Here is a 14237-nt window from a genome sequence, read left to right as displayed (position 1 = left end):
CCCAACCCAACCATCCCTTCACTTACCTTCCAACTGGGAAGCTCCACGAAGCTGCAGTGCATGCGTGATGGCGTCATAGTGACGTCACTCACTCACTGCGCAGACTCAGTTTCGTCCCGGACTCAGCCCGACCTGAGCCCGAAAGCCGGACCTGGAAGAGGGGCCCGACTCGACCCGAACCTGACACATGCCGCTGGGTCCCGTCGGGTTCGGGTCGGGTAGCAGGCCTTTACCTCCTATATTCATGTCTAAATCATTAAAATACACGACAAACAGCAAGTGTCCCAGCACCGATCCCTGCGGTCCACCACTGGTCACAGGGTTCCAATTGCAAACATCCTTGACCATCCCCCTCTGCCTCCTGCTACTAAGCCAATTTTGGATCCAATTTGCCAATTGGCCTGGATCCCATGGGCTCTTACCTTCTTAACCAATCTCCCATGCGGGACCTTATCCAAAGCCTTACTCAAGTCCATGTAGACTACATCAACTGCCTTACCCTCATCTACACATCTAGTCATCTCCTTGAAAAATTCAATCAAATTTGTTAGACATGATCTCCTTCTGACAAATCCATGCTGACTATCCTTGATTAATCCCTGCCTCTCCAAGTGCAGATTAATTCTGTCCCTCAGAATTTTTTCCATCATTTTCCTACCACTGATGTTAGACACACTGGCCCGTAGTTACCTGGTTTATCCCTGCTACCCTTCTTGAATAATAGTCTCACATTCGCTGTCCTCCAGTCCTCTGGCACCTCTCCTGTGGCCAGAGAGGATTTGAAAATTTGTGTCAGAGCCCCTGCTATCTCCTCCCTTGCCTCACATAGCAGCCTGGGATACATCTCATCTGGGCCTGAGGATTTATCCACTTTTAAGCCTGCTAAAACAGCTAATACTTCCTCCTTTTCAATGCTAATCCCCCTCCCTGATCGCTACACCTTCATTGTCCTTCTCCATAGTGAACACAGATGAAAAGTAATCATTTGAAACCTCACCTACATCCTCCAGCTCCACACACTGATTGCCACTTTGGTCCCTAATGGGCCCTACTCTTTCCCTGGTTATCCTCTTGCCCATAATGTACTTACAAAACACCTTGGGATTTTCCTTTATCTTGCCATCCAGTGTTTTTTCACGCCCCCTGTTCACTCTCCTAATTACTTTTTTAAGTACCCCACTACATTTTCTATACTCCTCTAGTGCCTCCGCTGTTTTCATCCCCCTGAATCTGCCATAAGCCTTTTTTTCTCCTTATCCAATCCTCCATATCCTTGACATCCAGGGTTCCCTGGACTTGTTGGCCCTCCCCTTCATCTTTACGGGAACATGTTGCCCCTGAACTCTTACTATTTCCTTTTTGAATGATTCCCACTGGTCTGATGTAGACTTTCCTACAAGTAGCTGCTCCCAGTCCACTTGGTCAGATCCTGTTTTATCATATTGAAATTGGCCTTCCCCCAACTCAGTACCTTTATTTCCAGTCCGTCTTTGTCCTTTTCTATAACTACCTTAAATCTTACAGGGTTATGGTCACTATCCCCGAAATGCTCCCCCACTCTCACCTACCACTTGTCCAGCTTCATTCCCTAGGATTAGGTCCAGTACCACCCCTTCTCTTGTAGGACTTTCGATGTGCTGGCTCACAAAGCTCTGCTGGATGCACTTTAAGAATTTTGCCCCCTTTAAGCCTTTTGCACTAAGACTATCCCAGTTAATTTTTGGAAAATTGAAATCCCCTACTATTATTATACTATTACTTTTATACCTGTCTGAGATTCGCCTACATATCTGCTCCTCTATCTCTCCCTGACTATTTGGAGGCCTGAAGCACACTCCCAGCCAAGTGATTGCCTTTTTATTCTGAAGTTGCCCATCCCTAGTTGCTCTTGAGATGGTTTTGGCACTTCTTCTTGAAACGCTGTGGTCGTGCTCCTACAATGAGGTTAGGTTGGGAGTTACAGCATGTTGACTCAGGAAAGATGAAGGAACCTCAATATATGACAGGATATTGGTGTTCTCATAATATTGGTGTTCAGGTACCCATCAGTGACAGAGAGCGGTAGGGCTGTGTGGTGATGTCGAAATGATTTTCTTTTGCTTCTGACTTTTTTTTTTAGCCTTTTGTGTCCTGCACTGTGCTCCCGGGCTCTTCTCCCACACTTCTCAATCAAATAAGAGGGCAAATACTGATGTTACCAACTATGCAATGGTTTAGCACTTGAGCACAAAGTTACTTGTTCAAATGGTACACTTTGTCATATTCTAAAAGGAATCTGTCTGATATTTTCAATGGAATGGAAATCTTCCCCCTCCACCCCACCTGCACTAGGACTCAGAGGAAACTATAATCAGAAATAAGAACAAACTTGCATTTATATAGTGCCTTTTACAACCTCAGGATATCCCAACGTGCTTTACAGCCAATGAATTACTTTTTGACATGCAGTCACTGTTGCAATGTGGAAAGCAAGGCACCAATTTGCACACAGAAAAATCTATCAAGTAACAATGTGATAATGACCAAATCATCTGTTTTTTTTTAGTGGTGTTGACTGAGAGATAAATATTGGCCAGGACACTGGAGAGAACTCCATTGCTCTTCTTTTCAATCATGCCATGGGATCTTTTGCATCCACCTGAGAGGGCAGATTGGGGCTTTGGTTTAATGTCTCATATGAAAGACGGCACCTCTGACAGCACTCCCTCAGTACTGGCATTGGCAGTGTCAGATTAAATTTTATGCCCAAGTCTCTGGAATGGGACTTGAACCCACAAGCTGCTGACTCAGAGGCAAGACTGTTACCCAATAATTGCAATTTCCTCTCTTCTGAAGGTTCTGAGTAAGTGAGACACCAGACCAATAAAATTTAACATTTAAGAAAGAAGAACCACAAGTTAAATTTCTCTCAACTTAAACCTGCTACTTAAATGAGGCAGCATGTGGAATCAAATCATTGCAGTTTGGGTTAGGAAACAGAGGATTTTTTAATAAATGATCTGTCCTTTCACACAGTTCAAACATTTGCTTTTAATAAATTGGGTCGAAGATTGAATTAATCTATTCTTTGACAGTGAAGTGGAAGTGCTTTCAAGTCATTTTACATTTTCCATCATTAGCATTGAATGGGAAGGCAGAGGGAAGTAAAGAAGGGAGGGAGCATGGCAAGGAAGAGGGGAAGGGGACAGGGAGGGGGAAGAAGGAGAGCGAAAGGGAGAAGGAAATTGAAATTCCCTCTGCTTTGACTACATTGTAAAGCCATTATTTTGATACAACATTCCAATCCACTTTACACACAGTCTGCCCCAGTATTTACAATGTTACTTCAAAACAGCTTGACTGGAACCTCATTAAGAAAATATTCAAAATTAGTGAACAGCAACATCAGATATGTGTAACCCTCCAATGAGGCTGGTGTTACCTGGACAGAGTAGCAGGCATTGTATGTGGTTCTGGCACTGAACATGTACCCTGATCTCAGCTGAAAGTCCCTGGCAGGGTTAGGTTTCAGTTTGGCCACAGCCTGTGCTCTCCTATCAAAAATATCTGATCAGGGCAACGCTGTGTGTGTGACCATTTGTTTTGTAGGTCTGGTCGGGCTCTGAATGACCCGTTCTCTCTATGCCCCACCCCTGTCCTCTCTCATTCCCCTCATCGTTTGTAGACTTCGCATTGAGTTAATGACCCTTGGACCACTTCGTTCACCGTCCTTCGCTACCAGTGGGCATCCCACAGCTCAGTAACGCTCTTCAGGAAATTGGAGTGGGTGGCGTAGAGCTGCAGGTTTTTGTCAATGTCAGACCACTGGACTTGCCCAGCATCATCTCCCGAATGTAGATTCAGCTGTCCCACACTGTCCCCTGGAAAGAGAGGTAACATTATTACCAGAGTACTTAATTGGATTCTGCCACTGGTTTTTATAAAGGAAGAAAAACTTGTATTTCTACAGAGTCTTTCACCCCTCAGCTCGTCCCAAAGCGTTTTATACGCGATGAAGTACTTTTTGTAGTGTAGTTACTGTTGTAATGCAGGAATGTGGCAGAGGAATCTACTCTTCTTAATTAGTTCCCTCCTCCTTGTCCTCCCCGCTGTCCTCCCACTTCGTCCTCCGCCTCCCCATCTCCTCCCCCTCCCCTTCATTCTTCTCCTTCTCCCTTCCCCCTCCATCTCCTCCCCTCCCTCCCTCCTTTTCCCACCTCCAATTCCTCTTCCTCTCATGTACCTGCGTCATCATGGAAGTTGACTGCCACGGTCTCCATCCAGGCGTTGTCAGTGTTCCGAGGGTCGTCCACGTATCCTGCGAACACCTGGATAATAAAGTTAGGGAAACGAACAGGATGAATTGGACTGGACTGGATTGGACCAATCCAAGACTCCTCACAATGGTTCACTTGCACCTGATCACCCCCACCATCTCACACCCACCCCAATTGCTCATATCCACGCCAAATCTGGCCCTCAGAGTATGAGGGTTGGATAAGAGACACAAAGAAGAAGCAACACTCTCCACTTGCTCACCTCCGTAGCCTTCTCATCACTGAAAATGCTTTGGAACAGTTTCCTCAAGTGATTCTTCTCGATTTTGGAGGCAGTCAGTGAATCGAGCGCTTCTTCCCCGAACTCGCGTTTCAGGGTCGTTGACATGTGCTCACCTGCATCCACCATTCCCTGCCACGAGAGAGAGAGAGAGAGAGAGACAATTAAAGCAGCGTCAGAAGCTGACCCTTCAACCCTGGACGGAAACTGGGCTCAGAAACACCAGCTCCTCAAAGAGAACATCTCTCCCTGTAGTCTACTCAGGGGTAAAGGTCAATGGAATTCTTAAAGTGTGGCTCATAAATCGACACCAGCTTCAATCCACACTAAGAGGATTAGCAGGACAAGTGCTCATGGGGAGTGCAAAGTAGAGTGTCCAGATTCACTCCTTTCTGCTTCATGAGGAGTTGGAGGTTCCAGATGTGAGGGCAGAAAATATGTCAGTCAGGGGTGCTGTTCCAAAGGTCGCACCATTCTGCCCAGCGACACGGGGCTGGGTGAAGGTAGCAATGGGCCCTCCACAACTGAATGATTCCGCTGTCCAGATTGCTGGAACTTTGGCTGCAGAGTTACTTGTGAGACTGGATCCCGTAACAACAATAACTTGCATTTACAGCACCTATAAAGTAGTAAAAAGTCCTGAGGTACTTAAGTTAGCGTCAGGAGTAGAAGATAGATTGGAAGGAAGTTGAATGGAGGAGTGAGGGGAACAAAGTTGGGAGTTGGTACAGTGTCAGAGTGATGTAGTGTCAGCTCTGTATTTAATGCATTCCATACATGATCTGGGTAGGTTTGCCAACCCTCCTGTTTCAGTAATTAAAGATTAACCTCCCAGGGCCTACTGTGAAAAACACCAGGGAGAAAAATCATAAGGGGGTTAAAAACTGTTTTATGAAAAGTTGCTTTGAACATTTTAGTTTATTAGATATAAAAATATTGGACATGGGGGGGGTGAAAAGGCAGTTAGACTGACAGTCAAGAATCATCCAATTGGGTAATGAGGAGTCTATTCGCTTTCCAATTAGTTATTGAAAGGCAGGATGCTACAATGATGGACATAATAGGTGATCAATGGCAGGAATGTGGAGGCCAGGTGGCTGGAGGCAGATGGTCATGTGACAAAATCTCCAGGAATTTGTCCAGCTACAGTTGGCAACCTGGGAGTGTTCAGTGCAGATGCTGGATTGCAAAATGGAGGTAGACTGTCCGGGTAACATAGGTCTGTGTTATCACTCCTTTGTGCTGCATCTTAACTGGGAGCTGTTGATGCTCAGAAAGGAACAATCTGCAGCCTCCAGCATCACTCCTCAGCAAACCGTTCCCACCATTCAGGAGTTTCATTTGTTATGTGTGGACTTGACTCATTATTTAACATGGAGGTTGGGGAACAAGCCTGGTAACTGTGAACGTCTCCTGCACATCATTCTGACCCCACCCTCACCCTCCACAATCACAGCTGGATGCTTTGCAAAGAAGCCCAATTGGAGGCATGAGGAAAATAAGTTCAAAAAAGCAAAAACACAGCAGGAGCCCACAGAGTCCATGCCAGAGCAGAAAGGAAGTATCTAGTTAGGATTCTCTGGCCTATCATGGTGTGCGGGGCAGGCTTGATGGAGCAGCTAGTCTTTTCCTGCCCGTCAATCTCATGTACTGGTATCTCATGATAGTTAAGCTTGGTGGGAGCATAAGTACAGATGGGTGCCTGATATTGTGTTCAGGTCACTGGGGGGAAAAAAACCAACCTGGATCTGAATGAGATAGGGTCACATGTTCAGAACTGGGAGGGTGTAGTTCGGGGTTGAGGGGGGGCGGGGGGGAAGGGTGGTGATGGATAGACAACATAAAGATGCGCTCTGTCATTAGTGCTATGCTGCCCTCACCCCGGGAATCGCCCATTCCCCACAATCCTTTCGCTTTATCGCCACAAACTGCAGGATGGGTTTGCCAGATATCTCGTGAATCACCTTCTCACCCGCCTCTCTCTTCCACCTGCAAGGCAGAAGGAAAACATCCCTTAGTAGGCAACAAAACACAAGAGTCACAACGGCCATTGATAAAACAAAGAAAAGTTGTCAGAGAGAGAGGTTGAAGGCCAGAGGTGAGAGAGAAGTCAGCTATTAAATGTCAAACTTTTTCTTGCAATTTGTTTGAATTAACAAGGGGTTTTGATACAGTCAATAGGAAGAAATTGTCTCCATTGGCAGGATGGCTGAAAACCAGAGGATACAACTGGGTGACTTGCTAGGCCATTTCAGAGGGCATTTGATGTGACTCCAGACCCACAGCAATGTGGTTGACTCTTAACTGTCCTCTGAAATGGCTGAGCAAGCCACTCAGTTGTAGGCAGCTCACCACCACCTTCTCAAGGGCAATTAGGGATGGGCAACAAATGCTGGCCTTGCCAGCAACACTCACACCTCATGAAAGAATGAATAAAACACAGGACACAGATTTAAGATCATTGGTAAAAGAGGGGATTTGAGAATATTTTTTACTTAGCGAGTTGTTATGAAAGGGTGGCAGGAGCAGATTCAATAGTAACTTTCAAAAGGGAATTGGATATATACTCGGAGAAGGAACATTTGCAGGGCTATGGGTAAAGAGTGGGGGAGTGGGACTGGACTGTAGCTCTTTCAAAGAGCTGGCACAGGCACGATGGACTGAATGGCTTCCTTTTGTGAAGTTGGAATCTTTGGGGGGAAAATGCAAAGAACACAGAACAGGGCAGCTAGAAAACTAGTATTTCATGAGTTGTTTAGTGGGTGAAAATCATCTAAAGTTACAAGTTGAACTGAAGAGACAGGCAGTAATGGAGGCATTGGGAGCTCCCTTGAGCAACATGACCAAGTTTCTTCTGATTGCATGATCCCAGATTTATATTTGTGAGCAGGTATTGAACAGAGATGTGATGTTTCCTGATAGAGAGGGGAACAGACAGAGCAGTTCAAGACAAGACAAAGGATGAGGCAAATTTACATCTCCAATAGAGTGGTCAAGTGCTCTTTCTCTGACTGAAGGTTGAGTAGCTCTGTAGGTCGGACACTGCCCTTTCAGGAATGGGGATCTAGGTTCAAATCTATAATCGGGATGAAGGACTCCTTTTCCTGATGGAGATTAGCTGGTACAGCTGAGCTATAACATCATCCTCTCACTGCACTCCAGTGCAGTACTGGGTCTGACTCCACATTAGAAGCCCAAGAGGCCAAATCCCACTCCTGAGCCTTGAGCACAAGATATAGGATGACACTTAAGTGCTGTGCTGAGGGAGTGCTGCCTTTCAGATGAGACGTCAAACCAAGGCCCCATCTGCCTGCTTAGGTGGACCTAAATGTTCCCATGGCACTATTTCGGAAAGATCTCTGCCAGCATCGCTAAAAAAAATGAGTTTATGTGATCATTGCTCTTTCTGGGATCTTGTTGTGTGCAAATTGGCTGCTGCATTTTCTACATTACAACAGTGACTACACTTCAAGAAATACTTTATTGGCTGTAAAACACTTTGGGACATCCTGAGGTTGACCCTGTATAAATGCAAGTTCTTTCTTTCTTTCACTGTGAGGACCCAGGGTACAGTTCAGACGGGACCAGACCAATGTAAAGAAGCTGATTGTGCACTAAGGAGACAGGTTGACCCAGTCAGTCTGCTTGTTACGTACCGTGTGACAATGGGATCAGCAGCATGGTTCGGTCCCCACTTTCCCAGCAGGCCACGAGAAATGATTCCTGTTCTTCCCATTGGATTCCTAGGGATAACATCAGAAGCATGAGCCATTAAAGTGATGTGTACCCCTCACAACTAAACTGTGAAACCAGTGTGGATAGAGACTGGACTTTCACTACATGACAATCGCTGAGCTCCCTCATTGCTGATTGCTTTATAAGGAGAGGGGTATAACAACATGTAAGGTACAATGTATCATTGTGTGAAAGTGGAGCTGCATCTCAGGTTTGTATGCTGTTAAGAAAACATAGGGTTAGATCAATTAGAGCTGAAATCACAGAACTGTTATAGCACAGAAGGAGGCCATTCGGCCCATCGTGCGTACACCAGCTCTCCGAGTCAGCAATTCACTGAATGCCAGTCCCCTGCCTTCTCTCCATAACCCTGTACATTCTTCCTTTCCAGGTAACTATCTAATTCCCTTTCAAATGCCTCGATTGAACCTGCCTCCACTGCATTCTCTGGCAGTCTATTCTAGATCCTAACCACTCGCTGCATGAAAATGTTTTTCCTCATGTCACCATTGCTTCTTTTGCCAATTACCTGAAATCTGTGCCCTCTCATTCTTGATCCTTTCATGAGTGGGAACAGTTTCTCTTAAATTGCTTGTTAATTTCAGGCTCTGGATCAATGACTGGGTTTCTTTTCTTTATGTTTCTTTTGTGATGAAGTGTGACATCTGGAAGGTGACTCACTGGCATATTCTAAATACGACATTTCTAAAGACGGATGACCTATTATCTGGAAGACCATTATCACTTTGAATAAAACAATTCTATTTAATATCTATTCTGAATGTACTTTTCACTCATTTTAAATTATACCCTCTGGCCTGATTTTCTGGTGTGCTTTGAAGTTATATTCCACAATCACATGATGGTAACATTTTCTAAACTTCAATGAGATCCCCTCTCGATCTTCTCTACAGACTGCCAAGTTTTCTTCCTCATGCATTCCATTTGGATGTGGGATTTGTTTTTGTCGCTCTTCTCTGCACTATCGCCCATGAAGGCGTAACATTTTTGTAGCTGTGCTGACCACCGTATGCTGGGTGAGATCTGATCAGTGTTTGAGCATAACCTCCGGAGACTATTACTCTGCACTACTGGCCATTTGAATTCAAAACCTTTGTAAATTGTACTGCTATTTGTCTAAACATTAACAATAACGAGATTACTATTACTCCCAGGTGCTTACCCAAGTCTGCCTCTACTAAATCTACAGTACTAATTTCATATTTACACATATTTTCTCCCAACGAGCAACGTTTCACATTGTCAGCTTCAAATTTCCTTTGCCATTTCTCTGCTCACCCAGGTTCCTGATCTAAACCCTCTGCAAACCATTAACTCCATCCTCTGGCTCAACGAAACCTCCCATTTTAGTGTAGTCTGAGGAGCTTACAGCTGCTTTTGATGCCCATGTCATTCATCAATCTGCTACCTTTTACCAATATCAATATTTTCTCTCTTCCTTCATCCTCTCCTGAAGGTGCTAACTCATGGTGTCAGCTGTGGCTCAGTTGGTAGCACTCTCGCCTGTTAGCAGGTCATGGGTTCAAGATTCCCGCCAGAGACTTGAACATGTAATTTTGGCTGACACTCCAGTGCAGTACTGAGGGAGTGTTGCACTGTCAGAGGTACTGTCTTTCAAATTAGACGTTAAACAGAGGCCTCGTCTGCCCTCTCAGGAGGATGTAAAAATCCCATGGTACTATTTCAGAGGAGTAGGGAGCTTTCCCCTGTGTCCTAGCCTATATTTATCCCTCAACCAACAGGACTAACAAAAACAGATTAAGTGCCTTGAGATGTCCTGAGGTACTGAAAGGTACAATATAAATGCAAGTCTTTCTTTCTTTCTTCATGTCGGGGTACAGTCCATAAGAGTGACATCTGGTACCTCATCCTAATAACCATTCTTCATGTTTAAGTATGACACCGAGTAACAGAAAGCTTTGAGAGGATCACAGCTGAACGCAATCCTCTTATCATCCAACAGCTACATACTCCCATTTCCAACAGGAGTCACTGTATAGCAATCAGTACTGGGAGCCTTGGCTGATTTCCCTCCTCCTCCCCCCCCCCCCCCCCCCCACATATCTCAGGGGAACTGAAGCAAAATTGTACCGTTCCCTAATTCCATCCAAGTTGAGATGCGCTAACTCAGCACAGAACAGGGATAAAACCTTTGACCATTCTGTGTGGGCGTCTGCCTGAATTACACACTCGTTTGCACAGTTAGCAATTCAGCCATTAGAGGAGCTGCCACCATCTTCTTTAAATAAAACAACAACTTGTATTTATAGCGCCTTTAACATAGTAAAAACATCCCAAGGTGCTTTCACAGGAACATTATCAAACAAAGTTTAGTTTAGGAAGGGAATTCCAGAGCTTAGAGACCAGGCATCTGAAGGCATGACCGCCAACAATGCAGCAATTAAAATTGGGGATGCTTAAAAGGCCATTCCAGAAACTGGAGACTTTCTGACACTGTTTCTAATCTTGGCAGCTCACCATGCAATTGAAAGGCATGAGTGGGATAAGCACTTACCGAGGCAGCTTGTCCTCATCCAGCTCATACCAACCCAGGAAGCTTCTCCGATCTATTTTGCCATTCAGTGCATTGAATCGTGGACCATGTTCTGATTGTCCGTCCTTCCTGTGTCACAAACAGTACGTTAAAGAGGAAACAAATGATTGACAATGAATACTTTTAAAAAATGAGCGGGAATAGAGGCTGATCTGTGGAACAAATATGAAAAGGCACTAACTTGCATCCAGGGTAAGAGACAGAATCCAGGGAGAGGCACAGACACACAAGGAGGGACATTCACAGGGACAGAGACAGACATACAGGGAGATACACACACACACACGAGAAACACGTGCTCACACACTCTGGGAAAGAGAGAGACACACACAGACATGGGGAAGAGACACATGCACTCTGGAAGAGAGACACACACACAAACACGGGGGAGAAACACATGCACACAAACTCTGGGGAGAAATATAGACTCTTGGGGGTGGTGGTGGGGGAGAGAGAGAGGGACATACACACACACACAGAGGGAGAGACACACTCTGGGGGAGAGACTCACACACCCACATACTCTTGTGGAGAGACACTCTCCCTCTCCTATCCCTTCCTCTTTTAACCCTGTCCCTCTCTTATCCCTGTTTTTCTTCTATCCCCCTCCCTCTCCTATTCCCCCATGTTACCTGAAGTCGGGGTCTGCCCATTCGGGCCCAGTCCTGACGGTTTCTGCTGTGTAGTCCACTGGCTCATAGTCTGGCCATGTGACGCTCCAACAGACATAGTTGTCAGGGACAGGGAAGCGCTTGACCTGTGACCCTGGGTAGGGCGAAGTTCGTGCCTTGACATGAATCATCGGTGCGGTTCCCGTATTGCGATGTGTGGCAAGGCACACTGGGTAAGGTACAGGTGGGTACCAACTGGACTGGATGCAGCAGGCACTGAAATGGAAATATTTCGCCATTAGGAATTTGTTTGCTGAGAAAGCCAGCCCCTCAGAACCCAACTCTCCTCAATACATATATGGCTACCAAACTACAACAGAGACGACTGTTTAGAAAGAACTTCATTTGCTTCAAGACGTCATGAAAGGCACCATATAAATGCAAATTCTGTTCTAAATTCTGGCATATTTTGTGCAGTCCAATTTTTCATACAGCCCTGAATTTACCTGGGTCTGAGATGTCCACTTCAGTGTGACTTAAATCTCATATACACCTCCATGTACAATGTTACACAGTATACACTGCACCCATTTCAAGGAGACTTTCATATACTTCACCCAACACCCCCTGCCACTGGCCCCCCCTCCCCCCGTCTTTCTCTACTTGCTCGATACCTCTTGGGTCCCTGACAATAACATTTCCTCCAATTACTGGTTAATTTAATCTCCAGTGTCCTGCCCCACCCTGATCTTTGTTGGTCGAGAGGCTGCTGGCGATCTCTCTGTTGAAGACAGTCCTCTTGCTTAGGAAGAGAAGCACTCAGCACTGGCTGTTCCTGGAAAGATTGATTTTAAAAAAAAATCAATCATTGTTGGTCACAAGATGACGGAGTAGTGTCTGCTGGCTGAATACGATCAATTCTTGTTTTATTTTGTATTTCCGTTTCTGAGAGGTTGCCATCAACCAGTGAAACCAGTCAGCAGAAATAAAAAGCTCGAGATAAAAAGCTGTTACTGAGTCACTTCCTTGAATCAGCCACTTAAACTTAAAAGCATGAGATTTAAAGAGACTTCTTTCTTTGTGGCTGTTTAGTAATTTTTATATTTTTTTAACCATCCAATTGTTTCCAGAAGTGCAAGGTGATGCTGGGCTGCAGTAACATGATGGCCAACAGCATTTCCAGTAACTCACTGAAGTAGTGATGGTATGTGTCGAGGGTATTCAGCCACATTGTTAGCTGTGGCTCAATGAGTAGCTCTCTTGTCTCTGAATTGGAAGATTATGGGTTCACGTCCCACTCCAGAGAATTGAGCATATAAACTAAGCTGACATACTGTTGGAGGTGCTGTCTTTTGCATGGGGTGTTCAACCAAGGCCCTATCAAAGTTCTCAGGTGGATGTAAAAGATCCCTCGGGACTATTTTGAAGAAGAGCAGGGAAGTTATCCCCAATGCTCTGGCCAATATTTATCACACAACCAACACCTAAAAATTGATCATATAGTTACTATCACATTGCTGTTTGTGGGAGCTTGCTGTGTGCAAGTTGGCTGCTGCATTACAACAGTGACTGCACTTCAAAAGTAAACACTGACTGTATATGCACTTTGGGGCATCCTGAAGTTGTGAAAGATGCTGTAAAAAAGCAAGTCCTTCTTCTTAAGCTGGATTCAGCATGTCAGTGCATTTTGCAGCAAGGGTCATTAAGTAAAAAGTCCTGACTGATTATTCTCTTTCCTAATGCAGGGGGAACTTAACCAGATTGTAACATTCCCACTGCTGGCCCTGGCTGTGATCACCAAACTCAGCAAAGCCTGGGCTCAAACCTGGAACCTGCTGGTCTCCAATGCATATGAAGGAATGAGTTCACCAAATGAGCCATTCAGGGTGTTAAAACAAAAAAAAAGTTAAACAAAACAATTGTATAAATCTTCAAGATGTCACTGCATCACTGTGACAAAAATTAAGCCCAGTTCTTAAACACAGAAAATTTATGGCACAGAAGGAAGCCATTTGGCTCCTTCTTGTTTCTCCACCTCCTCCACCCATCTAGGAGACAGCAGTACCCTCAGAATTTGAGACATTGGCCAGAGACAGAGCCAGGACTTTAGGTCTGTGAGTGGGTTCAGGTGTGGCATCTCTTAAGTCACTGTACCTGTGTCTGATCCAAATGCAACATAGGATGGCAGTACAGAATACGCACAAGCTCATTGTCAGATCCTAGATCTTTTGTTTACACATACTATCATTGACCTTGCTCACAGTCGCACACTACAATCTCTGCTCACATTCACACTCCCAAACTTACACTCAGTCCCATCATGCCAACAGCCCACACTTTCAACTTTTGCTCAATGTTTACACTCAAACCTAACCTCCTGCTCACAATCACAGCCTAATACTTACTCTCACTGCTCACACTCAGCCCCTGTTCACGTTTACTGTTTACACTCCCAACTTTCAGCTCCTGTTCACAACCAGAGCCAAAATTTACACTTACAGTCCCTACCTCCTGCTCAATCATTGCCTAATACTTCAACTTAGTTCTTGCTCACACTCACAGCTCCCATATTCTAGTCACTATCACAGTCCAGAACTCATATGCATTATCACAAACCAGAGCTCACACTCCCTGTTTACCATTCATACTCCTGCCAACCTGAGTCTCAGTTCCTTTAACCTAATGCCGTGCAATTACGTCACCACAAACTACTGCCAGCAGCCAAAAGGATCCGCCCTCTTTCCCGAAAATGGACCAATCACAATGCGCGTCCTGTTGAG

The 14237-nt window shown here is 45.1% G+C and overlaps 1 protein-coding gene across 3 annotated transcripts; it reads right to left on the bottom strand.

Moving 5' to 3' along the window:
* Positions 1–3005: 3005 nt before the first annotated feature.
* Positions 3006–14203, bottom strand: LOC137383293 (ADP-ribose pyrophosphatase, mitochondrial-like). Of its 3 annotated transcripts, none has more exons than XM_068055884.1 (8): positions 14116–14203; positions 11479–11733; positions 10808–10915; positions 8193–8279; positions 6417–6525; positions 4519–4668; positions 4223–4307; positions 3006–3860 (listed from the first exon to the last, which is right to left on the bottom strand). In XM_068055884.1, the coding sequence occupies exons 2-8, from the start codon at positions 11646–11648 to the stop codon at positions 3715–3717; spliced, it is 855 nt and encodes a 284-aa protein (XP_067911985.1). In that variant the 5' UTR covers positions 11649–11733; positions 14116–14203; the 3' UTR covers positions 3006–3714. The 3 variants fall into 3 exon arrangements, with proteins under 3 accessions (XP_067911985.1, XP_067911982.1, XP_067911983.1); XM_068055881.1 differs by lacking the exon at positions 14116–14203 and adding an exon at positions 13612–14090; XM_068055882.1 differs by lacking the exon at positions 14116–14203 and adding an exon at positions 11964–12063.
* Between the last annotated feature and the right edge of the window lie 34 nt (positions 14204–14237).

The sequence above is a fragment of the Heterodontus francisci genome, chromosome 24, assembly GCF_036365525.1.
Source record: "Heterodontus francisci isolate sHetFra1 chromosome 24, sHetFra1.hap1, whole genome shotgun sequence".
NCBI classification, from domain to species: domain Eukaryota; kingdom Metazoa; phylum Chordata; class Chondrichthyes; order Heterodontiformes; family Heterodontidae; genus Heterodontus; species Heterodontus francisci.
Note: the sequence above shows the minus strand (reverse complement) of the source record. Positions and strands in the feature narration are given on the sequence as shown.

Coding starts and splice junctions, on each gene's coding strand:
- LOC137383293 (XM_068055881.1), bottom strand. CDS start 13,667: ATGAGCTTGTGCGTATTCTGTACTGCCATCCTATGTTGCATTTGGATC. Junction 10,916..11,478: donor TGGGCAGACCCCGACTTCAG/GTAACATGGGGG, acceptor TTTGTGACACAG/GAAGGACGGACAATCAGAAC. Junction 3,861..4,222: donor CAACTTCCATGATGACGCAG/GTACATGAGAGG, acceptor CTCTCTTTCCAG/GGGACAGTGTGGGACAGCTG.